The 27,923-nt window shown below is 35.7% G+C and overlaps 2 protein-coding genes across 4 annotated transcripts; both read left to right on the top strand.

Moving 5' to 3' along the window:
* Positions 1-1,988: 1,988 nt before the first annotated feature.
* Positions 1,989-15,920, top strand: LOC147412165 (serine/threonine protein phosphatase 2A 55 kDa regulatory subunit B beta isoform-like). Of its 3 annotated transcripts, none has more exons than XM_086457097.1 (14): positions 1,989-2,352; positions 4,587-4,690; positions 4,793-4,888; positions 4,997-5,116; positions 8,396-8,605; positions 9,818-9,909; positions 10,668-10,786; positions 13,079-13,202; positions 13,400-13,523; positions 13,851-13,919; positions 14,025-14,116; positions 14,209-14,286; positions 15,114-15,181; positions 15,263-15,920. In XM_086457097.1, the coding sequence occupies exons 1-14, from the start codon at positions 2,247-2,249 to the stop codon at positions 15,391-15,393; spliced, it is 1,533 nt and encodes a 510-aa protein (XP_086313223.1). In that variant the 5' UTR covers positions 1,989-2,246; the 3' UTR covers positions 15,394-15,920. The 3 variants fall into 3 exon arrangements, with proteins under 3 accessions (XP_086313223.1, XP_086313213.1, XP_086313217.1); XM_086457087.1 differs by having other exon boundaries at positions 1,990-2,352; positions 15,257-15,920; XM_086457091.1 differs by having other exon boundaries at positions 1,990-2,352; positions 8,396-8,602; positions 15,257-15,920.
* Positions 15,921-17,601: 1,681 nt separating this feature from the next.
* On the top strand, positions 17,602-25,925 carry LOC147412166 (uncharacterized). The gene is made up of 6 exons (XM_086457072.1): positions 17,602-18,091; positions 18,267-18,541; positions 19,686-19,775; positions 19,860-19,931; positions 20,142-20,258; positions 24,586-25,925. Exons 1-6 carry the CDS (start codon positions 17,782-17,784, stop codon positions 25,723-25,725), a joined length of 2,004 nt encoding a protein of 667 aa, XP_086313198.1. The 5' UTR covers positions 17,602-17,781; the 3' UTR covers positions 25,726-25,925.
* The last annotated feature ends 1,998 nt before the right edge of the window (positions 25,926-27,923 follow it).

Raw genomic sequence — 27,923 nt, forward strand, 5'->3', positions numbered from 1 at the left:
TGTTTTATCAAATGTATCTTCTTGTGGTGGATTCTTCTTCACACCACGATCTTGCGCAAGTGAATGAAAACAAATCCTTCCTTATAAGTCATGGATTGTGACAAGTTCGCCAGTTATTCTTAACAAGTTTTGATTAGATTTATGTTTAATGTTTGATATTCTAAATCAATGAAAATAAGTTAAATAAGATTTTTGTTAGATGCTTTTGCTACAAGTCGAGAGTTGAAGATGTTTTCCGATTTTGTGAAAAAAAAAAAAATTTCAAAGTTTTTGGGGCTAATAAAAATGGATTGCAAGATAACCTAGGAAAAAAAAAATCAAGATTCGCTAACAATCTGTCATATAAGACAACGTTCAAGAGGGGGTATGTCATCAATTTTTGAAAATTCAGGGCTATCTCACATATTCACTTAATCCTGGACCCTGACTATTTTGATATATTTTTCAAAGTCAACTTAACTTGGATTAAGTAATTAACTGGTTGAGCAGCTACTAATAGATACATGTTTTTAAAACCTGTCAAAAATTTAGACAGTTAGAGTGAGTCATCATCTGGTAAAGATATCCAAGAATTTTCAATCACATAGTATGAATTACCTCATATTTTGATGTTTGTTTCATGGAGTTGAGTGAAAGACTTAGCATCCTTTTTAACAAGGGCACTTGCCCATCCCCTCCCATGTCCGCACAGGCCACCCCTTGGGATTGGCTTAGGTGATCTTGCATGGGGTATCTTGAGTTCTTGTGTGTGCCAGGGGATGGTTTAAGACTGTTAGAACAGGAGAAGCTACACTATATATGGCACTTGTAGGGCTTCGAGGATTGGCTATACCGAAAATGGGTGTGCCTAAAAAATCATTGGACCAAATTTCAAGGGGATTGTGGTGTGGATGTGGGGTTCCCTCATATGTCGCATTTGTGCATGCGATATAAGCACCAAGGCATCATGCCGCGCTTGGTACACTAAGGTTTGCGTTAATTGGGTTACAAACTACCATGTCGCAAACCGTGACAATTGCTTGATCTTTCGAAAACTTGGTAGAGGCTACTGATGTTGGTATTTCTTTCATTAAATAAATTAATTTTTAAGAATTTAAATATTTATGTCTCATGTAAAATTATATTTAATTTAATTTATAATGAGCAAATTAATTATTATTTAAATATAAATATATATTTAGAATTCTATTTTAAATCGATTTTTAAGGTACTGTCACTCAAACTTGCCAACTCACGCGTTCAACTTTATGGGTGTTGAGGAGAGGAGCTCGGGTTCAAGAAAATTACAATACCTCCATAAACGAGTGAACCTGCCAATGTTTAATGTTCTATTTGTGACAAATTGACTTGGTTTTAGAATTAGTGATACCATGCTGACTCATTTGGGTCGTCCCGTCTTGTACACGACAAATAATTTAAGTGGATCTAAAATTATTTATTAATATAGTTTAATAACTAAATAATTATAATTTTCTTATTATATATAAAATTAGAATAGCAAAACACGATCAATTCAATCCCCAAGTTGTATTTCTCTATATAATAAATATTTAAATTATTAAAAAAAACATTTATATTTTAATAAAAAATACAAACGTAGTTGATTTGAGTGAGTTAAACTCGGATGAATCAATATTATCTCACCCAATTGACTGGGTGTAGATCGAGTTTTTAAAGTATGTTGGGTGAGTTGTTAAATCGCTTATTGATCCACACAAAAAGTGTTTCTCTCGGCCTGTATGATTTGCCCATATCAGATTTTTTGACCTTTTTAAAGGCTTTCGTCGCACAACATATTTTCATAGTAAAATCTTCGGAAAAGAAAAAGAAATCTAATAATATGATAATAATGTCTAAATATAAGTTTCATAAATTCGACACTCGTTGGCAGCCGTTGGATCTCCAAAAATAATTATTTTTCTCGTCAATTTACCCTAATTTATTTTAATATTAGAAAAACAAAAAATAAAATAAAATGACGAAGCGTATTATAGAGAGCTGAGTCCGAGAAGTGTTTTAGTCCCAAAAGCCGGAACTTTTCCATCGAACCAAAAGAACGAGAGAGAGACCCATCGCTGTTCTTCAAACCCTCCCCCTGTGTTCACTTAGAAATCTAAAACCTGCATTTTCATGGAGTTTTGTACGGATTTGAACTCATGATATCCTGTTAGGGATTCGAGATTGAACGATCGTTGTTGATGCGGTGAGTTGATTTCGGTCGATTTGACCGGAAATTGATTCGGAGAATGAACGGAGGGGGAGATGATGATGCCGCAACTCCGCCACAGAATCTAGAGTGGAAATTCTCTCAGGTTTTTGGGGAACGGACGGCTGGGGAAGAAGTTCAGGAAGGTACGATAGTTTTGATCTGTACATTCATATATATATATATATATATATATTTCTAGATATTCGGTGGTTGTATTGTGGATTAGGGTTTGGTTAATCCGATTTTGATCCGTGTTAGTATCCTTTATTCTTAATCGGGTGGATTTGGGGGAAATACATGAGATTCGGCGTACAATCGATGCCGAATGGTGCATGTACAGATGAAGAACGACAAATGAATGGAAATAAGATATTCAATAAATCTATTAATCAACAGTTTGTAACTGAATTTAATTGAGCTGATTTAACCTAATTTTAGGTTTATATTTCTTGCACTTGTTTTCTGATAGTAGGAAGTGGACCAATTTTTGTGTAAATTAATGTGGATCACCATGGTTATTTGTTCGTTTTTCGATCTCATGTGACAGGATTTTATGTGAAATCCATCGTCTTCATTGGTTCAAGTTAAAGATAGATTTTTTTCTAATACACAAGGGACAATTTTTGGTTGTTAAAAGTAAGGTTCGTCGGTTGGTTTCTACCTTTTGGTCATTGCCCCTAATATTGGTTTATTTAGATTAGTACAATTATCCATCCAATTTGATTTGCTAGTAAAAGTAATTGAAGGATGAATAATGGGTAAAGTTCATTACTTTCAATTATTATCGCTAAATAAAGTACAGTGCATGTTCACACAATGCAAATATTAGTTACACTAGGAATGAATGATGCTGATACGTTGATAATTGAGGGCATGGATTAACCACGTTATACTTCTTATTTTTTGTGATAAATTAGTGGATATAATGTACAACATTCCCATGTCAAATGCTTTTCAAACTGTCATTGGTATGAAATCTTGGTTCCTCTCGTCAAAGAAGCCCATGCCCTAATTGTTCTTGGACTAAAAGCTTGCACTACTTATACATCTTCAATCAACACCGTCATTGTCTATTCGTCATCATTATCAGCCTTACACAAACTACGCGGGGTTGGTTGCATGATACTATTTTTAGGGTAAAATGTGGTTAGGCAGATCCCTTGGCTGCCCGCCACACTATGGGAGCAGGCCATGCCTGAAGTCATTACCTTAACCATAAGGAGTGGGAAGCCAACGACAGAACTGGTGACTTGAATGAAGTCATTACAAGGTGGCCTTATTGGAAGGTGTGGCTAGATCACCTTCTTTTCAGAGAGAGCGTACTATGCCGTGATCCAATAAATAATCATTACAACCTTATATTACATGTGGCTTCCCAGTTTTCTCTAAGAAATTAATGAGATTGTTGAGAAACTCACGAGTGGGCTACATTATTTCATTTACACAATAAGCAGCTAACAAATCTGCCTCTGGTTGGTTTTTCTATTAACATGGAAAATGTCAAGGAGAAAAAAAATGATGTTGGTCTAGATATCAAGAACTATACGGCAATCCACATCCTTTTTGATTTTCACCTCACTTTTTTAGAACCTTCAACCTGTTAGTTCCTTCTCACTAATATTTTCTTCAGAGTCCGTTTCCTTGATCAAATCATTGCAATTAACCTCCCTATTTTATCTCATATTTGGAGTGGCATCTCCATTTTAATGTATGTATCCCTTTATAATTTTATCTTCATAGTCTTCGATTCATCCATCATAACCTCCTCATTTCGGCCAAACTCATTCTATTAGCATTCTATTTTTTATTCTGTCTAGGTCCGTTCCAAATTTTTATAAGGCCTTGGGACTGCAAGGCATCCTTTTTTTATAAAAAATTACCCTCTCTAACATATATCTATATATATATTGATATGGCCTATGAAAAAAACATACATCTAGGGGAACCCCTGTTAGTATGCTAATCAATGGGTTTTATATAGTGGAGACTATGTATGCAGTTTGGTTGGATTTGGTTGATAGATACATCAGAGTATCTTGATTCATTGTGGCTAATGTGCCAGTTACTGGTTATATGTAATGTAGATTAATTGATAAAATAGCCTGATTTCCTAAAACTTAGTTTGGGTTGGAATTGCTTGATTAGAGATTGATCCCAGGTGGTTTTATTAGGAAGGTTTGAGACGATGAATGTTTGTTGAATGAGGAAAACAGGGATTTTGAGTTAAGATTCTGAATATAATTTGTTTATGTGCTTTCATAGAGGGCTTTTGGTAAGTTGTAACATTTGAGATTGAGTTCAATATAATAGGATGACTGTGAATCATTCTCCACCTCTTAGCTTGTTAATATACTGACTTTCCAGTTTCCTTTTGCAGTTGATATCATTTCAGCAATTGAGTTTGATAAAACTGGCGACCATCTTGCGACTGGCGATAGAGGGGGCCGGGTGGTTTTATTTGAAAGGACCGATAATAGAGATGTATGTTAGTTGGCATTCTATTCCCATCCTTGATATGCTGTCTTGATAGTTTTTATTTATTTATGCTATATTCTCATACCTTCTAAAACATGTAATTTATAGCATGGATATCGAAGAGATCTGGAAAGAATGGATTACGCCATCAGTAGGCATCCTGAGTTCCGCTATAAGACAGAGTTTCAAAGCCATGAACCTGAGGTATTCCCGTTATGATTTACTATGTTTTTAATTTTGTGGATTCATAATTTTGTTCACTCGGATCTGGAGAGCTAGTTCATAAGCAACTGTATCTTTTCTGTAATTCAGTTTGACTATCTCAAGAGCTTGGAAATAGAGGAGAAAATCAACAAGATAAGATGGTGCCAGACAGCTAACGGGGCCTTGTTTCTTCTTTCTACTAATGACAAAACAATTAAGTTTTGGAAGGTAGGAATGTTTTATTATTTTCTTTTACTTTGTGTTTATCATTTACAATAGGCCTTCTTATGATAAATATTTTATAGCTTAATAACCCATAATAGCTACAAATTTTATGGGGAACCAATTTAGTTTCATGGTTTATAATTAATATTTTCTTTTATTGTTTTTTGAATTAAAAATTTCCACCCCAATAAAGATTCTGTTATAGTTAACTAATATTTTCTGAAGGTGTATTATAAATATTAGAATGTATTTTAACTCTACATAAAACGTACATTACATACACTAGGCAGTAGCAGTAGGTACTAATATCTCATTTATTTTGGTAGACTATTGTACACATTTGTTTTGCAATAGTACATCTCTCACATATATATTGGTAAGGGAATTTTGGCCCATTATAGGTTATGGAGTACTAAATCTTACTTCTTTTCATTTCTTTCCTCTAGCTAGGGTTTCAAACATTAGGATTTTTTTATGCCTTACCCAACACAACCCCCTTTTTTATTCCTCTTTTGGGTAGCTTAGTAATTTTTGTTAGCCTAATATATATTCTTTTTGGTAGGTGAAGTTGACATATGCTTATTCAGTAGGCTTTCCTAAAATCCTTTTTGTTATTTTTGGAGGGATGGCCTAATATATATATATATATATTTTTTTTGATACAAGAAGTTTGTTCAGAAAAATGTGATGTCCACATGAGGAAGTTATGAAAAAAAAAAATCTTGATGAATGGTTATACTGGTTACTTATGCTTCATAAAATTTGTTTCCATCAGAATTATTAATATAAGGGTGGTGTTTTTTTTTTTTTTTTGGGGGGGGGGGGGGGGGGATAACATAGACATTCTTTTCATGATACTTCCTAATCAAACCATAGATGAACTTCTTCACAATTTTATGTCTCCCATAGTAAACTAGCAATTGCAGTATTTTCTGGTGTTTCAAGTAATTTGTCAATATGTATGTGCTTATTTGGAAGTGTGGGACATGAACTGTCAGATTATCATCACTGTTGTATGATTAGCTTTCTCCAAATTTATGAAAGTACAATAATCACCATAATGCTTAGATGGTGAGAGATATGGATCTTCCCGCCCCCCCCCCCCCCCCCCCCCCTCCCCCTCCCCCTCTCTCTCTCTCTCTCTCTCTCTCTGTTTTATGGGTGGTCAGGGTGGAAGAAATTAATAAATCTTGTATGTATTAGATAATACATTTCTGTGTTCCTTATATGGTCTTACTGTTTATGCCTAAACATGCTTACTTGGGGCATACTAAGGCCTACTGCCTACTGTCAGCGTATCTCAGTACATTTCAGAACTTGGAAATGTTGTGTTGAATGGCACAATATATATTGTGCTAATGCAGTAACGCCATGCTCTGAGATTTGCTCAGAGTTTTAGGCACTTCCATGTGATTGTGACACCAATGTAACAAGTGAGTGGTATTTTTGAAAAATTTATTTAGATAGAACACTAGTGCACATGGTGACATGATGCTTGTATACTTTGAACAGGCGTCATTACCTGTATTGGATATTCAAATTTAAGTGCTGAAGCCGTATCTGCATCGTATTGGATCTGGGACCTTGTGTATCTGGCTAACATATAGTGTATCATGGGCGGCCGTTATGGGTTTCTTACATTCATCATTTGGAGCCTTGTTATCTCCCTCTCTACCTGATTCTCAAATGTTGTTTGACTTTCCTTTCACCAGCCAAGACCTTTACACTAATCTTTAAAGATATAAAGTTCTTGGATAGAGATTTAGTTTCCAATTCATTTGTCCATGAGTTAATAAGATCCAAGTACATTTTGAAAAAGTGCATTTAACAACTTATCTGTTCTCAAGAAACACTGTCAACCAACATATATAGCATTTTACTCATCGAAGAACATACCCTTCTGTCTAACTATTCGATAATGTTATTAATGAAACTATCAGAAAAAAGCTGTTTTACCAAGAAAAAAAAAAGGTGGGGGGGGGGGGGGGGGGAGGAGGGGTTGAGGTGATCTACCTCAATGAACTTGATTAACAGCATTTGATACTATGAAGGAAGTATTATTTTTTGCTTGGATGTAGAGTAAGGCATGGTAGAACATAATTTGCCATTTAAGGAATAGAGTGTGCTTCAAAGTTGGTTCAAGTGACACAGATTTTTGGAAAATATCCAAATGTATAGCATGGTGATTCTTCTTTGAAGTTGGATTTCCTGTCCGTCTATTTCATTTTATACTAAAAAGGGGCGCCTATAAGTCATTGCACCGTGCTTGGAACAATAGGATGCGGGCTTAAATGTTGGGAAGGCGATAGCATGACTGTCTTGAGAGAATTAGTGGTGTGAATGTTTCATTCATGGAAGGGAATCATGGACATGGAAATATAACCCCAAGTGAAAGCTTACAGTTATGTCTTTTACGTAGTTAATTCATAGATATATGGATACTTTCCCCTCACTAGGTGATTTGGAAATTGTGGTTTCTGTCCAAAGTCACCATCTCTGTTTGGACGTCTATTTTAGTCAAAGTCCTCACCATTTGATCACTTTGCTTGTAGAAGCGTTTCTCTCCCTCATAGATGCGTGATGTGCAAATGATCTAAAGGGTCTGTTTGATCACCTTCTCATTTGTTGTTCTTTTCTTGGAGTATTTGGGATGAGTTTTTTTCATGATTTTGGAATTAACTGGATTCTTCCAAAAATATGTTATGGAGCTTTTTGGAGGTGTGCTCACAACAGCCTTCGAGAGGAACACTTTTTGGAATTTTCAAGAACAAGGAGGACGATTTGGAGGCCACCATGGTGAAAATAAAATTTCTTTTGGATTGATGGCATAAGGGGGTTTAATGAATTTGGTTTGAATACTTCTCATTCGGATGGTATCATGTAATTGGGGAATAACCTTGTATTCTTTTGATTGGTTGCTCTACCATGATCCTCTTTTCACTGGGTGTCTTTTGTTCTTGGCCTTCTTTCTTTTGGCTTTTCCTAATAATATTTCTTTTCTATTGATAAAAAATTAGTTGTGAAACTTTCTCGCCCAAAGTCAGTTCGCACAAACGAAAGTGTGTTTCGCTCTGAAAGCCAGTTTGTAGAAGCGAAAGTTGTGTTTTGCTCCGAACGTAAGTGCATATGCCTTATACTTGGTTCAAAACCACCACCTTTTCTTCTCACAACTAGCTTCTTGAATAATACTGATGTCTATAGTAATTGGCAATTTTTATTTTTGTTTTGTGGATGGATACTTTCTAAACTACTATTGCTGTTTCCATTTCGAGCATTGAACAGGTTCAAGAAAAGAAGGTGAAGAAAATTTGTGACATGAATGTGGACCCCTCAAAAACTGTGGGAAATGGTAGCATTGCTGGTTCGAGTACATCAACTAGCCCGAAACCCTATCTTGCAAATGGAGGAAGTCCAGAGAGGTCCGACAATCATTTGAGCGATGGTGTCTCATTCCCCCCAGGGGGCATTCCGTCACTGCGTTTACCTGTGGTAGTTGTACTCAGCCTACCCTACCCTACCCTACTGATTTTCTGGCAGAATGTTGTTTTGAAATGAGCAAGTAATAATTTCATAATGTAGCAGATACTACTTGTAATATTATATATACATACAGGGTCAGGTTCCTTTTAACTTATGAAGAATGGCTCGTGAACAAATGATCCCAACCGTTTAAACACAAAATCCAATGGTTGAGATTTATCCTCGGGATAACTACCTCCGTGATATGTGTAATCAAGATGCACATAAATCTGAACTGTTGGATTTTGTGTCTTAATGGTTGGGATCATGTGTTTTCTCATGAGTCACTAGAACACAACCCATATATAAGCATTCAGGGGATATTTACAAGTGACAACTTTTTTTTACATCTCTCGGATGCCATCCAATTTACAAGATCCAACGGCATCTAGCGGTGTTGTAGAAAACATTGAAAAAATGGACAACATCTGGGTGGTTGTGTGAAAATAGTTGTCAGTTTTAGATGTTCCTGAACATGTAGGGTGTCTCCACATCTCTCGGATGCCATCCAATTGACGTAGCGTGTCTCCACGCCCTTTGGAAGCCTATGGGTATGCCCAGCCACCTCAAACTGGTGTATTAGGTATAATCGTGGGAGGTAGGACATGATCTAATTTCTTTGGGGAGATGCCAAGGGTGCTGAATCATTGCTCCACCACCTAGTTGGTACTTGGTATTTGTAATACATTTTTATCATCTCTCATATTAATGGGATGCATTAAAACATTCATGGAATTTGTTGTTGACTTGATTCTTGTGACACTGGAACTATTGAGTGTATATTTTCCTCCGCTCTCGGGTGAGTCCTACCCTAGTTAAGCCCTGTGACCCTCTTATATTTATAGTTCTCCCCTTCTCCAATAGATCGGTCTTTTGGAGCAGTTGGTTGGTTAACATGGTGTCAGAATGCTAGGTTTGTATAGGTCACGGGTTTGAATCTTTCCACCCTTATGGGTGAGGGGGAGTGTTGAGTGCATATTTTCCTCCACTCTCGGGTGAGTCATACCCCAATTAAGCCTCGTGAACCCTCTTATATTCACATTTCTCTCCTTAACCAATAGGTCGGTCTTTTGGAGTAGTTGGTTGTTTAAGAGGAACTACATCTACTTTTGTGCAAGAATTCAACAGCTTTTATGGTTGTATCTGTTTTGTGGTACTAACATTTTTGGCAATCCTGATATTTAGGTAGCCAGTCATGAGACAAGCCTTGTGCCTAGATGTCGAAGAATCTATGCTCATGCTCACGACTATCATATCAATTCAATTTCAAATAACAGGTCCATTCAAATATTTTGATTTTAATTTCTTCAACATGTGTTACGAGTAACAAAACCATATTATTGATCAAACGTTGTATTTCTTTCCCCAGTTCATAACATGTTTGTTCAACCTTTTTTTTTATTTTTTTTTTGGTTTAGTGTAAGAGCATATTTGTCTTCTGAATCCTTATTACTAGAATTTACTTGAGATTTTATTGTCTATTCTGTAAGTTTATCTTTTGGATGTTGAATAGGGACTTTTATGTTCTATGTATCTACTTCAGTTAATTTCAATTTTGCCACTGCCTGTATCAAAAGTTTATACAAACAGTTTGATAATTCCAGTTGTCCCTATATTCCTTAATAAATTGATTTATTACTTGTAAGAAATGATTTCCAATTGTTCGTAGAAGATTGTTTCTGGATGTTCTATTATGTGAAAACCCATTACAGTTCGCCAAGAAGTTTCCTTGGCAAGTTGTGAACAGTGCTATTATGAGTTTTTCTTCTTGAATTAGATTCTTGCTTGTATCCCCCTGTTTAATTCTACATAGATTTCTCTATTTTTTGAAAGCTTGTATCTTGTAATTAATATTTTGGGCATACATTGAAACTGTCAGTATTCAGAGGACAGAGTTTCAATGGCAATTTATGTGTGTACTTGGTGTTCCATGCTTGCAGCCATTTTTTCCACTCTTTTTTGCACGTTGTCTTCTCCTTATGTTCTCTTTTCTTAAAATTCACAAATAACTGTATTTCCACCTTTTCTTTTCTAGTGACGGTGAGACTTTTATATCGGCTGATGATCTTCGAATAAATCTTTGGAACCTGGAAATAAGCAATCAAAGTTTCAATATTGTTGACGTGAAACCCGCAAATATGGAGGATCTAACTGGTACAATTTTTCAACATTCTGATTGGTACTTGCATGTTGTTTCTATTCACAACAAGGTTGCAGGATTGGTAGCTTTTTCTTGAACCTCGATACTTGCTGGGGTGCTGCAAAGTTAGTGTAGTAGCATTTTATATTCTTGTCATTTGGTTATCAATAATGTATTAAATGTCTGTTTTGATGTCTATTTCTGTCAGCCTGGAAATGGAAATATTTCTATCAGTGTGGAACTAAATGCAATTTTCATAGAAATGCTGGGAAATGATGGAAATATCGATAAACTTTCCATTAAAATTGTAGGAATGATAACAGATATGAAAACACACTCGTCAAACTACAATAATCAAATGTATGGAGTGCTGAAATGAAGATCATTAGTATTCTACTAAGCGTTGGTGCTGGTTTCTTAGAGTCCAAAAACCTAAAAAGAATAATAATTTCACATCACTAGCTGCACCTTCACATTAAAATACTTTCTTAAATGAACAAACTATAAAATACTAGATTAGTTCATTGTTACATTTTATTGTTTAAATATAATGAATATGTTGTTTATCTATCCAAGAAATTCAAACATGGACAATTTTATGTGTATGTTTTTTGTCAATGCACTAATTGGCTAAGAATCCATTATATATATATAATGGATTTTAATTCATTTATATTAAACGTACAATTTGCAAGTCTTTTGTCTATATATATTTGGTTATTTTTATAACATTTATCATAATTTTAGAATTTTTTAAAAATAATATTTTGATGGATGGTAAAATTGGAACAAGATATTTATATCAAAATCTGGCAAATTTAGTGTTAGGCCTTGTGAAAATATTTCTGTCAGGATTTGTGGAAATGGAAATATGTCAAAATTTAATGATAAAAGCATTCCTATGGTTTTTTGCATTAGGAACAAAAATGGAATAAAAGTAGAACCTGTGCCCTTGCATAATAATTATGCTTTTCTGAAGGACAGGCTCCATGACTTGGAATGTCATATTTGAGGATCCATATCGATCCGAGAGCATACTTATTATGAATGATTTTATAACCATAGTTTGGGTTGAACATAGAGGGTTTTGTACCCCGTTACCATTTAATTTGAAATTGAAAAACTGTGATTATAAATTGTTAGGAGCTTAGTTATTAGACACGAAGTTGCCAACTGTTCACTAATTTTCTTAATGACTATATCTTTGAAATATGATGTCAAAATGTAGTAGTACAACAATGAGTGAGCTCAGGATCTAATGAATGCATGAACAAATATTGAGTTTGAATTGGTCAATAACACAATCCAGGGTCTTACTTGTGATCTACTGATTCTATATGCAATAAACGCTTATTGATACAAACAATGCGTTTAAATTGGTCAATAACACAAACTTGAGATTAATTATATGATCTGCCTTGTTTTTTTGTATGCTGGATATTTGGGTATCTTATATTAAATTTGTATAACAATATAGTTTAGTGTCTATTACATGTGCATGTAGCTGTATCGTGTAAAATGGGCAAATTAGACATATTTTCTTAAAAGTTTTCAGAATAACAGAGAAAAAGATTTCCGGATTGTCACTCCAAACATCTTGAGTGCATGGATTGGGCTTTTCTTGCCACATGGCGTGCTGACATGACAACTCCTGACTCTCCATCTGATAGACGATCCTTTGCATTTGCATTATCCTGTATTAGTTTTTTCTTAGGATGTCAGCCATTAAACTTATTAAGGTTAAGGTGTCAGCTTCTTAAGTTGGTAAGTCCATGAATGGTATTACTACAGATCACGGTTCAAGACCTTAACCTTTGCCTTAACTATATTTTTTTAATAGAAATAGTTCAAGAAACATGCCTTTTTGGCCATATGTTGCAGTGATATTGTGCTGAAAGTTTCCACATGGGGGAGAGTGACGTGGTGATATTTGTGGACTTGTGTAAGAAGACCCCACCTGTGCATAGAGTAGGGTTGGAATGTCACACTTGTCCCCATATTTTTTATTATTATCGACCAAATTATGTTTCTTTCTGGATCAAACTGCATGTACTTTATAGATAGCTTTGCTACACTTTGTCCTGTCTCTTCTTGTAGCTTCCCTTCCTCGCCATTTTAAGTTGCAGTTGATAAACCTTTTATTTCTTCTCTTGGTGCTATGGCGGAGCCCTTTCTTTAGATGTTTTGTTTCTGGTTTAAGAGATGATGTTTGCAATAAGTGGTAACATCTTTACTTGCATGCTTGAACTTGTACTACTGTTATTTATACTTGCAAAAGTAATAAATTAATATTGTTCTACTTACAGAGGTGATAACGTCAGCTGAATTCCACCCCAGCCATTGCAATATGTTAGCATATAGTAGTTCAAAGGGCTCAATCCGGCTTATTGATTTGCGGCAATCAGCTTTATGTGACACTCATACCAAATTGTGAGTGATCTTTTTCTAATGTCTTGCAGTTGTGTCGGTGCATCTTCTCAAGGTAGAATCTGTTGAATGTTGTCTCCCGCTAGGAGCTGCAAGGAAGTTTTAGAATATTCTTTTAGTGGCCAACGTATGCATATATTATATTAAATTTTCTTTTACATGTCTTTTGATGAATTAGCCAATGACACTATCACATACAGGTTTGAGGAGCAGGAGGCACCTGGTTCTAGGTCTTTTTTCACAGAGATCATTGCCTCAATTTCAGATATTAAGTTTGGAAAGGATGGAAGACATATACTCAGTCGTGACTACATGACTCTTAAGGTTCTATTTTCATATTTACGATATATATATATATTATGCTGAATATTATTTTCTAATACTACGGATACTTAAATTTATATGGGTGTTTGATCTTTTTGAAGAACGGTTTACTTGGATGTGCATTTTGATAAATAAATTGCATGGTGACAATGAAAGTAATGGGTAGAATGCAAAAAAAGGAAAAACACACATTTTCAAGACTGACATTATATCCATATATTCCCTTTGATCAAATGACTGACATTATATCCATATATTCCCTTTGATCAAATGCTTTTCGTCTTAAACTTTCTTTTTTTATTCAAATTTGCTTTAAATGGTTGGCAGTTATGGGACATAAATATGGATTCTGGCCCAGTTGCCACTTTCCAGGTTCATGAATATTTAAGGCCCAAGGTGACTTTACTTCTTTGGAATCTTTTTTAATATCTAGACAACACAAACGTGACATTTGTTAAACTTTATTCCATACTGATTGAATGAATCTCTGTTCTTGACCAGCTCTGTGATTTATATGAAAATGATTCGATTTTTGACAAATTCGAGTGTTGCCTGAGTGGAGATGGATTGAGAGTTGCCACTGGTTCCTACAGGTCTGTGTTTCTGTTCATCATAAATTACTGAAACTCTTGATCATGATGCTTACACCAACATGTGATGATAACACGTGTTTCTCTGATTCCAGCAACCTATTTCGTGTGTTCGGTTGCGCTGCTGGTAGCAGTGAGGCAACAACTTTAGAAGCCAGCAAAAACCCCATGAGGTATATAAATAAGAGAGCTGCTATTGGCACCCCAACTTTTACTTATTAGACCCAATTTTAAAACAAAGAAAATAAATGAATGGTTGATAATAAGTAAAAGTTGGTATGCCAATGGTAGCCCTCTCATTTTTTTTTTTTTTTTGGGGGTGTTAGATACCTATTTTGTGGGTTTAGGATTTTATATGAGCCTAATCATAATTGTAAACAACTACTAAAATCGTTCAAGTGTTATAATGTTGAGATTATAATTTGGGCCAAACCTTCGTAATATTAGAAGAGTCGGTGTTAAACTTTAATTGGGGTGGTGTAGATAATTTAAGAAATTAGGGTGTAATAAGTAAAAGTTGGGGTGCCAATAGAGCTCGGTATAATACTTACTTTTGATAATGGTAACAGTGGATAATGATGAAGATGAAATGCAATGGTATTTTGTTACAAATTCGTGCTTGGAAACTAGAAAATTGCTACATAGTTTTTGCTGAGTGATAAAATTTAGTCGTCGAAGGGAAACAAGGTAGTTTGGAAAGACCTAACAAAACAGAAAAATACACCCCAAATACAAAACAGATCCCCGAAACTTACTAGCTCTCCTTAGAAGCTCCCGACCTGAAAACAAAATCCTCAAAAGAAGAAATCCTTAAAGTCATCGAAAGATTTATAAATTAGTCCTAAATGCTAACAAACCTCCCGGAGAACAAAAACAGCGAGCAATATGAATTTTTTCAGTTTGTTGAACTAAATAATATGATATTGATTGTTTGAAAAAGCCAATGCTGACCATATTGACTGTATCGTCTTTCATTTCTTCACTTTGTTATCTTGTTTAGGAGACAAGTGCAGACCCCTTCAAGACCTTCAAGATCCTTGGGCAGTCTAACACGTGCTGTCCGACGAGGTTAGTCATCTTGTTCACGTGCTAACTTGTACATGTAGTCACTATTATTTATTTATTTATTTGATTATATGACAGGAACAGATAGCCCTGGTGTTGATGCAAATGGAAATGCGTTTGATTTCACTACAAAGTTGCTCCACCTAGCGTGGCATCCAACCGAAAACTCACTTGCCTGTGCTGCTGCAAATAGCCTGTACATGTATTACTCTTAAAGATGGTCTTCGCTGCAACAATTTGTTTATTCTTGCAAGCTCTCTTTTGGGTCTCTTTTGCCATAGGCTGCCTGCCTTTCTCACCAGCTTGTGAGATGGAGGTATCATCATCATATATCAAATCCTCAGCATCCCTTAAAATGGCTACGTTTTCTCATATCAGGATCCAGAAGCGGCATGAGGAAGTAACTTCTCTTTTGTTTCTGGGCTGTCAGATTATTTCTGATTTATTTTTTTTGGTTCGTAAGATGCAGATCTGTTCTTATTGTGTTGGGTTTATCTCAAAGAAAATATGATTGTAGTTCTACAACCGAAACAATGTCTGTTCGTACTGCCACTAGGTTCAAGATCATGATCGTGTCTTCTCAAAAGGGTGTCAACTCTGTTACATGGATCTTGTCGACACATGAGAGATGGGGCATTTTATTGTTGAATTTTTAATTGTTGCCACCTCTTATGTTCTAACACCGTCAAAAGATTGTCACATTATGTTATTATTCTTTAGTGTAGCTAGCTTCGTAGACTCATTCAGGCAATTCTATTCATTTTGGACGACAAGTCTAACTGGGTCCCATTGATACATTTATGTGGTGAGCATGCCTTCTTCTCTCCTGTGGAAGATAGAATTGGTGTTGTTAAAACTATATTTTAATATAAACCCATGGTACAGTTTGGTCTTTAAAGAGAGGGAAAAAAGAAGACCTGAACTGTTGTAGGGGGAGGGAGTGTTTTTTTTATTTTTTGGTGGAGTTTGTGGTTAACAGTTAGCATTTAAGTAAAAGAAGGGGCTCAAGGGTTTGAACCTAAGACGTTGGGAGCAGCCTCCACAAGGTTTTACTGCTAAACCCCTCCACCCCACACCACAAAAAATAATAAATAAATAAAAAACCTAAAGATAATGTTTTATACAAAATCGGATGGAGGAACATTATTCTTCTAAAAAAGCTGAATCTATTTTTCTTTTATATAGTTTATAATAATAATAGTTTTAAGAAGAGTTAATTTGATCATTATGAGGTCTGCAGCTCAATTAAGTGTGCTGCAAGATATTTCTTTTTCTAAGATAACATCAAACATTTAGTGTTAGAAAAATGGCAAACTTGATGAAATATTGCTGTTGCCATGGAGTTACAGAGTTGTTGATGTGACGAGTTGACATCAAATTCGTATTTGGTGAAGCTATGCCATTGATGTTATGGTTAGGTATTCAGGATGATACTATAATTTCAAAATCCCCCTTGATCTTGATATACTTTAGAATGCTATTGTAAAATGATTCCAACACCCTCATCTTCCCATAATTTTTCTCAAAAAATCTGTTATCTTAAAGCTTTTATGATTGAATAATGCTGAAGTGATCCCAAAATTGGACCTCAAATTGCACACCCTGACTTGAAAGCGTATGGGAAGCATTGATGCATTTCCTTGAGATATGAGTGAAAATGTTCCTTTTCACATTCAGGTCGAGACATGCGATATGGTCACTGGACTCTTTATGATTATTGTGATAGATTAATTTTAAACTTATTGAACCTCTCTTTTAATCCATCATTTCAACTGTAACTCTTGGAGTTTTGAAGGATGGAGAGAAAAAAAAAAAAAACTCAAAAGGTAGAAGATGAGAGTATTAAGATCATTTTTGTTAATCTTTCATAGAATAGCATGGTCGTGTGACAGCTCACAAATCTTCACCTAAATTTAGAGAGCTTCTATTGCCACACCAACTTTTACTAACACTACCCAAGGGTGTTAATTCTTTGATGGTTTATACGTAAATTGTGGTGTTGTCTTGTTAACAAAAGTTGGTGTGGCAATAAAATAATTTCGATGTCCTCCCATGATTCAAAACTTGATATCCCACACGTGTAATTTGAGATATTTTTACGTGTAATTTCTAGCCATTGAATTTAGTTAATACTTTTTAGTACTCTGAGACAAATATGGCTTATTTATTAGAGTCCGATTAGCCTTACTAAAATAGTGAGGAAATAAAGGCCATACAAAGCCTCATCTACCGTCAAAATACCTCGAGATGTGTACAGAAAAAAGACTTTATTTACTAATCTCAAGGTTTTGTTTTGTTTTTTTAATGGTGGATGAGGTTTTTCTATTTATAACAGTCAATTTGGGAACAGGAAACAAAAGAATCATCAAGGGGGCGAGTGGGACCCAGAACAGTAGAGCATTATTTATTTCAGTGCTCCTAACTCTCTATTGTTGAACCTTGTTAACGTCCTCCACACACCGCACGTAAGAAGATCTGCTGGAGCCTACTACGTTTTGTTATATATAATTGGAAATAAAGAACTACAGATTAATCATAATTTCTAGGGTTTCTGTCTATCTCTACTGTAACAATTCCAGGTCAGGTCTATCTATCTGCAATCAATGGCGGAAGAGCTTCAATTCCCATCTCGAACGGACAGCAAGAGAAAATACGAAGACGAAACATCACCACCACCTTCATCTGCTCCTCGTCGTGTTACAGGATTCTCTGCCCCAATCACTTCTCCATCTCCAGATACTGCTCCTTACACCAACGCTCCTCTACCCCTCGATGAGATCCAACTCGCCAAGAAGCGCGCGCAGGAAATCGCGGCTCGTCTCTTCAGCAACGCTGAAGCCAAGCGTCCTCGCCCCGAAATCGGTGGTCCCACTGATAACTTCAATGATAAGGGTTTCAGCGCCGCCCCGATCGGTAATAACTCGTTTCGCGTCTCTCTATATTTTGGATTCATCTGGTCTAGGTTAAGGATTTAAAAAAAAAAAAAAAAACAAAATCTCTAGGGTTTACGTTTTTTTTTTGTTTTTTTTTTTTAAAAAAAAATTCATTTAGATTTAATTCGCAATGATTAGGACTTCTCTGGTTACAGATTTTGCACAGAAACCTCATTCATCAATACCAGTTTCATATGGTTTCCATGGTGGTTCAAGCAAAAAGATCGATATTCCAAACGGAAGGGTTGGTAATCTCATTGGTAAGGGTGGTGAAACAATTAAGAATCTTCAGCTTCAATCGGGAGCGAAGATTCAAGTAACAAGGGATATGGATGCTGACCCGAATTCCTTAACTAGATTGGTTGAACTCGTGGGTACTCCAGAGCAGATTAGCAAGGCAGAGCAATTAATTAATGACATTCTAGCTGAGGTAGTATTACATTTCATCTAATTTATTTTGACATTCTTTAGTTTATTATTTCTTCAATCTTGTCCAATTGGGTTATTGTGGTTACTTCGTTATTGCTTATCCTATCATTCTAATCTAAACATATCGATTAAATCATGCATTTTCTCATGCATTCCCAATTAAGTATAATTTGGTTGAATTGCCATAACATAGAATAATCACACTGATATCAATGCGATCAGAGTTCAACATGGTCTTTGGGGCTCAAGCGTATTATTATTATTATTTTCCCCTGTATTCTCATGATCTACACACTATGTAGGGTACTTATGGTTTTCCTACGTGTGGGAGACCAAAAATTAGTATGATTGATGACGCTAACCATTATCATCCAATAACAATACCTTTTACTTTATACTCATGCCCTTGGATTTGGCTGTCCAGGAATGATTTAATTCTGTTGTGTGATTATAAACTTATGATCATTCGATGCGATGAATTTTTATGTAACATATATGCATTAAGGTTGATCCTACTAGTTATAAGCCTTGGATTGATAAGAAAATATACATATACATATATATCTATATATATATGGGGGCGGTTCAAGGGCCATATGAGAAAACATATGAAAAAACTTTCGTTTTTCAAAATAAGAGTTAGAGGTTTTGGATTGAGCTGATTTCTTGCAAGGATGGTCACTATGATGAAAAGATCATCCTCACAAAAAATCAGCTCAATCAGAAACTTCTAAATCCATCAAAAGTGATTTACAAATTAGTGATAAAAATTGGTAAAAAATTGACGGTTCACATTCTAAATCACTTTTAATGGGGTTAGAAGTTTCAGATTGGGCTGATTTTTTTTTTGTTTTTGGATGATCTTCCCATCATAGAGATCATCCTCACAAAAAATCAGCTCAATCCAAAATTTCTAACCCATATTTTAAAATTTTATTAAAAACGAAAGTTTATATATATATATTCTTTACTTTTAGGATTGGTAGAAGAGGTCTTGGCTGTCACAACGGTTTGTAGGCCCATAAAAGAATAGGTTGAACCCTAGTTAGCAGTTCAACAAATTCTGAAAAATCTGTCATGGGAAAAATTTAGAATATAAGTCGATAAATACTGTTTGCTCTCTCTATGCTTAATCACCCGTGCAGGCTGAAGCGGGGGGTTCTGGTCAAGTTGCACGAAGGTTTATGGGACAAGGTGGTGCTGAGCAATTCTCAATGAAAGTTCCAAACAACAAGGTAAGCAGAAGCTATAGTTTGAGCTAATCTTGTGTTTCTGTCAATTAGTTCTCCTTTGGAAATCTAACGATGTTGGATTTTCAGGTTGGTTTGATCATTGGTAAAGGAGGTGAGACAATTAAGAATATGCAAGCTAGGTCAGGAGCTCGTATTCAGGTTTGTGCTATAATCTGAATGCATTCCATTTCATCTGGTATATTTTCTTCCTTTTTAAAATGTGGGCGTCTTCAATTCATTGGCATGGGTTGTTTGACACTTTTCCTTTCTTCTGCTTGATATGCTTCCATCATTTTGTTTATCCCTGCAGAATATGACTGGAATCGCTTTACCATTTCTAATATGCACTTCTTGTTTTTTCTCATCCAGCTGATACCTTTGCATCCACCCCCGGGCTATACGTCAATGGAAAGAACTGTATATATAGATGGCACTGAGGAACAAATCGAATCTGCAAAGCAATTGGTCAATGAAGTCATCAGTGAGGTATGTTTGAAGGTCTTGTCATGAGTGTTTGCTCTTGAACGGTTCACTAGACTTTTGCCTGTAGGTAGACAAATTATACTTTTTGAAAGGTGTGTTCAAGTTGTTGATTTTGTTAGTCCTTACCACCACCACCCACCCACACCCACACTCAAAAAAAGAGAGGAAGAAGTGGCAAATAGGGTAACTGTTTGAGTTGGATGTCATGGATTTCTTTTTGTTCCAATCATGTAGGAAGCTAGGCTCTGAAGTAATCATTGTGCTTATGTTATTTACTTGGTCATATTATTATTATTTTTTTTATATAGGTAAATGCAAATTATATTAAAAGTGGTCAAGACGACCAACAAGGGAACAACAAAAGATTAATACCCTAAAATTACAACACAGCTATTCTACTCATCCAGTCCCATCTACCCATAAAATCCTCAAAAAGGACTCCTTAAACTCTGGAAAATCTTACACCAAGGAAGAAAAAAAAGAAAAAAAGAAAAAAAGAAAAAAAAAAAGAAACCCGTGATAGGGACGATTATATCATGGAGTGGGTGCTCCTTGCCCTTAAAAAATCCCGCGTTTCCTCTCTTTCCATAAATCTGAACAAACGGCAAATGGAAGCTTATTTTTTACATTGGGACCTTTATTTCTATAATTGATTTTACTATTTTGTTAGGTAGAATTTTCTTCTTATGATTTATTGCTTTGTTGGGCATTGTTTTGCAATCTAGCTGCCTTTTTTCCTTAGTGTGTGTACTCTCTCTCTCTCTCCAAAATTATTATGTTTGAGGAAGCTAGTTGCTTGTCTTCTTGATTGTAGATTTCTAGGATGTTGATGTTTCTGTTTTATCTGGTTGTACATATGTCGCTTTGCACAAATATCGTGTTAATCTGAGGTAAGTGACGTCATGTCCACTAGTTTTTTCTGAAATTTCAATCTTGCTTTACATCGAAGCCACTTAAATTTTTTGAACAAAAACTGGGTAAAATCTGTATTCCAATATGGCAGTATGTATATTATTGGATAATCATGTCTATCAAAAAAAATATTGGATAATCTTGTTAGCATATAATTTTGTATTTATTATCGATTATAGTGTGCTGAATATAACTTGTGTTTTTGGTATTTGTAACTCCATATCCTTGAGTAGTTTTGTGGTTACGTTTGTTGAGTATCTTTGTGCATGACTTGTTAGGTTATCATCCTTTTTTTTTTTTATATATATAACTATATTGAATTGTGAATCTGTGTGACGTGCGGCTGAATCTCAGTGGATCGTGGCAGTAAGGTCACTCTGCATCATCCTTTCTTTTTTTCTTTTGCCATGGGCTTGTAAATTTGAAATGTTGCAGTCAGTTTGTCTTGGCAATACTGCTAATTGGTATAGCTCATTTAGTGGGTATCCTGTGTAAGCATCTACTCTTGGAGGAAAGATTTGAGCTTCTGAAGTATTTATTTTGTGAGAGATTCCTGTAGCTGTCTGCTCAATCTTCTAATCTATTTTGGGTTGCATAATAGGATCTCGATAAGAAAGTTCTATATACTGTCTTGTGTCCACCTGGATCTCCTATGGATGGAACTGTGGTTGGCTGTTGAGATTCTGAACCTGCAGGATCATTGGTTTTCTGTAAAATGTAAATTTCCTTTTTATTTGCTGTTAGCTGCCATAAATATCCCCAATATTGCATTATTGAGATATGCATTGATAATAGACAATTAAGTGGTTTCTTAGCACATTGGATTTGTTCGAACCCTCTACATAGGTTCAGCTGGAGATATGGGTTGGAATCCTCAAGTATTTATTTGAGATATAATTGTTGAGCTGTGTGCTAGATTTTTTGAATCTGCAGTTTTTTGGAGCATTTTTATCTTTGATCACCAGTAATGTTATCTGTCAAGTAGTTGTTGGGAATCTCAGATGCTTTTGTTAGAACTGCATTATATGACTCATATGGTTATTATGTACTAAACTACTAATATAGGATTAGCTTTTATTGGTGACACTGACACAGAAGTGGATTATGAGAAAATTCCTTGGTGTTCATTTGCTATGCACTGATTTGTCGTGAATCTCATTCCTGATAACTGTTAATTTAACTTTTGAAGAAGAATCTGCAAGGTAATGTTGAGGAGCAATATTGGATGTTATTCATACATGTGAATGCTTAAGTTCACAAGCCTTCAAGATATTTCACTTCTTAGTTGTTGTTATTATTATTATTATTATTGTTATTATTGTTATTGTTGGTGGTGTATATTTTTCTTATTTATACATTGTTGGTGACATCGTAAGGTGATACAAGATCCAATTCTATTGTCTATTTTCTTTCATTTGGTTTGTATGCCATGTTGAATTTGTGGAAGGGCCATTCACTTGTGTTAATTTTTGTTATTATGCTCTTCTGATTTTTACACTGATGGTGAATTTCTAAGGACATTTAATTGTCAACATTGTTCTCTGTTTTTTACTATAGCTTGAATCATTACTAACTAGAGTGGTTTTCAATCCCCGCTTGTCTTATGTAGCCTGTTTGTTTCTCATTCTTATATTTTCGTCAAGAAGCGTGGTAGCCATTATGGTGTCGTCAATTATTTACCTTCTAATATTACCTATTTCTTGGTTGTTCTAAAGATTCCAATTTGGATCTCACTAGCAATTTTTTCGTGTTATTTTTCTCAGGCTTTCTTTATGATCCCAATTGATAGTCTGAGGCTGTTACATTAGTTATACATTTTTTTATATTTTTTAATAGATGGTGTTGTTCTCGCAATTGGTTAATTATACTCTCAACAATCTTATTATCATTAAAAAAATGCCAATCTAGATCCTGTTAGTACTTTCTTTTTTAACCATTCATGTTGGACTTTTTTTTTTCTCATGATCTTCTGGAAGTTGGAAGCTGTTATTTATTTTTCTATTTCTTTCCATTATCTTTCTTAGTACCTTCTCCTTGTCCTGTCAAGTCTGACCTATGCTATGATCCTCAGGCAGTTAGAATCTGTTACACGCTCCTGTTTCTTGTCATTATGTCTGAAGGGCCATTGAGGAAGTTACTACATCATACATTTTTTCTTTTTTTTATTTAATATTTTTATTATTATAATTTTTGTGTGTGTGTGTGTGGGGGGGGGGGGGGGGTTTGTCCTAATTATTTATCTGTCAATTCTGCACTGTTAACCCCCTTTACAGCTCAACAGAAGATGCTGATTGGAATTGCCTACGCTATCCTATATGTTCATGCTTTGCGTATCTTGATCTTTTTTTTTGTCTCTAGGATTATTTGATGGGATATGCCTTGCCTTCTGTTGTGTTCTATTGTCTTTTATGATCTACTTGTTAATTTGAGTTTAGTACCCCTGATGTACTATTATTATATGTCTACTAATATACTACATTTTCATTTTATTTTGGTATTGCCATTTGTTTTTACCAATTTATGATTAATTTTGTCTTGTTAATGTTGTACATTATCATGAAGATCGTAATTGAAATTAGTTGTAGGAGGGAGAGAAGTAATCTGAACTCCTAAGTAGTACTCCCTACTTTTTTAGCTGTGAGTTCCGCTCCATTTACTGACATTTTTTACAGCTAGAACAAAACTCTAATAACTTTTTATTGTAATTTATGCCCTTTATAGAGTTAAATACTTGTATGAATCCCTCCAACTCTAATTTTCAATTTTGTGTGTGAATAATATTGTATATTTTCTTCCTGGTTGCTCCTCAGTTTGAGAATTTTATTGTTTCATCAATCTAGTTATAGGCCCCCCAATAGCTGCATTGCTTGTGTGAGGAGTTAAATTATTTGATTGTCTGAACTGATCCAAATTTATTTTGGATTATTTACGGAATATCTTGGTTAGTACTATTGCCAGATGGCTTCACTTCATATTTTTACTCCTTGTGAGACTATTCAACTGGATGTTTGCAAGATATACTGAGATATGTCTTCGTCAAAATTTTGTTGCTTGTTTACAAGAAAGGAGTTCACATGGATTTTTCATTTTGTAAAAGTTCTTTGTATAGCTCTTTCCACTATTCTTCTGTACCCATTCACTTCTAGTAGGGAGAGGATGGGCATCTGCTGGCGTACTCGAATAGTGCACTCCAGTGCGGTATGTAGGCGTCTTTACCTTCCATATTACAAATGGATAGTGTATCAATCCATGTTTAGACATTGTTTATTGCTATCTTTATTCTCCTTTATGTTTGTAGTTAGATGTGAATTTTTTCTTAGATCTTCCTACTTGTATATGTTGTGTTCCCTTGCTTAAATGTTGCCACAGTGTGGGAAAAGGGTATCTTGGTTCATATGATTCAAACAACTTCATGCAGAATCGTGCTAGGAATCCACCAATGGGTGGAACATATCCTCAGCAAGGCTACCGCCCTCCCCAGCCCCCGACGAGTTGGGGCCCACCTGGGCCTCCTCCAGTGCAGCAACCGGGCTACGGCTACATACAGCCAGGAGCATATCCTGCACCGCCACCTCAGTATGACACATCCCAACCAACTTATGCTGGCTATCCTCCACAGCCCACCTCCTCTGGATGGGATCAAACACCTGTCCCACCAAGCCAGCAAACCACACAGGGAAGCGGATATGATTATTATAGCCAGCATCCACCTCCCGGGGGTTCTTCAACTCAAGATGACACCACTGGTTACAATTACCATCAAGCACCAGCTTCTAATTACAATCAGCAGCAGGGGTCCCATGGGGCACCTAATTACTCACAACCACCACCATCTGGGCAACAGCAAGGCGGCTATCTTCAGCCAGGATATGATCAACTGCAAGGCTATAATTCAGCACCCAGTTATGGGACCGGTGGGGTTAATTCCACCCAAGATATCTCCCCTCAAGGGTGGCCAACCCAAGTGCCACCTGCTCAGCCTCCACCCGCAATGCAAGGTTATACTGGTCAGCAACCTAACACCACCCCCACAAGCTATCCCTCTCAAGGACCAGTACCACCTACTCAGTCAGGTTATCCCTCAACTTCACCACCACCGGGTTATGGAAGTCAACAGCCAACTGGGACTAGCTACGTGCAGTCGTCACCAGTAGCCCAGCCTAATTATGGGCCGCCACAAGGGCAGAAGCCTCCTTCTCAGGCAGTTTATGGGCAGACCCCACCATCTAATAGCCAAGGAGGCTATATTCAGGGGGCTGCTGTGCAACCGGGATATTCACATTCTCAGCACCAATCTGCACAACCTGCTTTGGGGTCAGCGGCTCCTCAGCAAGGGTATGTTCAGCAGCCTTATGGTGTACCACCTACGGCCCAACCAGGTTACGGGCAGCAGCAGCAGCCCTATGGTGAGTCTTATGATGGTGGTTACTCACAGCCTCTTGTGCATTCAAGTGACCGCACAGTGGGTGGCAATGTACGTGGGACCATTGATGCAGTGGCACCAGGAACCCAGTCTGTTCAGCAGAACGGAGTTTCCAAGTCCTCGCCTCCGGGTTAGAGGTTATAAGGTAAGTGGATTGTTGTTTTGTCCGACTGTTTGAACTTGACTTGGTTGACTGCTACTACTTGTTCTGAATGTCTTTTGTTTCTCCTTTTTTCATTTTGTCAATCCAAGCTTTTAAATATGGCAAACTGATTGGTTTATGAGGACCATGTTGCTTACAATTAAAACGGCACTACCTTTCCTTCATGCATCAATTTTACCATTTCATTCAAGGTATACACCTGTTCCCCCTCCCTCTTGCATTTTCTCCAATCAAAGGTCTCTGACGCCGATCTCCATTGATGCTTGAAGGGTTAAAAAATTAATAATTTAGTTTAGACTATGCATGATTTTGCCAACTCATGGAACTGAAATGCATCAAAACTCCTATTTCCAGAACCAGTGATGACTATTACTATTCACTGTTGAAATTTACACCCCTCCGCGCGCGCACACACACACACACACACACACACACACACACACACATGCACGCGCACGCGCACGCAAATTCATTTACTTTTTTCTTAACTTGTTCTGATTTTACGTCGAACTTGACAGCACTCATAGGTTCTGGGAGTGATTATCGGCTTTTGGGTTTTAAATGTCCGTGCTTGTTACTGATTACAAACCCTTTCTCTATAAAATTGAAATTGAAATTTTATTTTTAGTTCAATGATAATCTGACACTTATTTTCAGACGTCCTCGACATGGCAGTTAGATAACCACATCTACGGTTCTGTGATGGAGTGTCAGATTATCACGATACTCTTATTGATAAGGTGGGCCGCTGGGATATTAATGTGCATTTTAAATCAACATAAAATATGGAGTCTTTGGCCAAGTGAAAAACGTTTCTTTTATTATTATTTTAATCTTTTTAAGTCCAATCTAAATCATAAAGCTTAGTGGCAGAGGTGTTATTTGAGGCAACATTGCAGTCCTCGTTCTTAGATCAATGAGAATCTTTGGTCCATGTAATCTTTTGTAATAATAATAATAATAATAAGAAAGTGAGAAATTTAAGTCTCGTATCTAATAATATCATCCAATCTACTTTATATGATACAATACCATCTCCTTGTTAATAACTGGAGATTTATTAATGATTAACCCTCTTAAGTACAATAGAGTTAAAGAAAATCAAGTATTATTCGATCTCCTTTTAACCTTCAAGTATGAACAAGTACAAGTATGGATTTTTAGGTATAAAAATCAGAAGTTTCATTTTTATATTTTACGAGACAAGATTAAAGAGACTAAAAATACATTACCAGAGGTTAACAGTTTGATGAAGAAATTAAAATAAAGGGGATTTTGGTCTTTGGCTAGAGGTTGAATTATGAGGCTATTTAGGACATTTATGTCAGTCTCTAATAGATGACCTCGATAATGGGAGATTTCATCAGTTTCATAATGTTTTGAAAACAAATTGATAGTCATATCGAAATTTTGCTCAAATGGTTCGTTTGCTTGCGACCAATTTGTATTTACTAAATGATTTTTAAATGTATAAAAATAAGATATCAAATAAAAGAAAAGCAAACAAAAAAAAAGGAGAGAATTTATGGACACTTTGTAAATCAACGAAAAAAAGAAAAAAGATTAAAGAATTTTTGAAATTTTTTTATTTTCTTTTTAATTTTTAGAGGTTTTCAATTTCTTCTCTTAAAAAAATACTAATAAAAATAATCTTTAATATTTTTAATTTTTTATTTTTCAAGAATTGGTTCATGAGAACTTACGCTTCATCTTGTTGAACCATTGAAAGAAAACCAATAGTTATTATTTATAAGAGAGATGATTTTCTGGACTCCACATGGCATACTCAAAATACTCTCTTGATGGGGCATGTGGTAGAACCATAGATGTTTTTTTCATCGGGATACACAATTGCACATATTTATGGTGATGTGTATCCGATGCATAAATCTATTGTTTGACAAATACTATGTCAAGAGAGTATTTTGAGTGTATCATGTGGGGGAGTCTGATTATCACGATTCTATTTATAAAATACATGGCACATGCCATGTCTATCGAGTGTATTTGAGGCTTTGTTTTGTTCACTCGTTCAAAATAAGACCAAACCACCATTTATTTATGAGTCGTGATAAAACAACTCCTACATATTCAAAATACGCACATGACGTGGGGTGTGCCAGAATCATAGATTTTATGTCTCGGGATACACAATTGTACTTCCCAAAAC

Source organism: Akebia trifoliata, chromosome 1 (genome assembly GCF_017979445.1).
Source record: "Akebia trifoliata isolate Shusen 1 chromosome 1, ASM1797944v1, whole genome shotgun sequence".
Taxonomy (NCBI): domain Eukaryota; kingdom Viridiplantae; phylum Streptophyta; class Magnoliopsida; order Ranunculales; family Lardizabalaceae; genus Akebia; species Akebia trifoliata.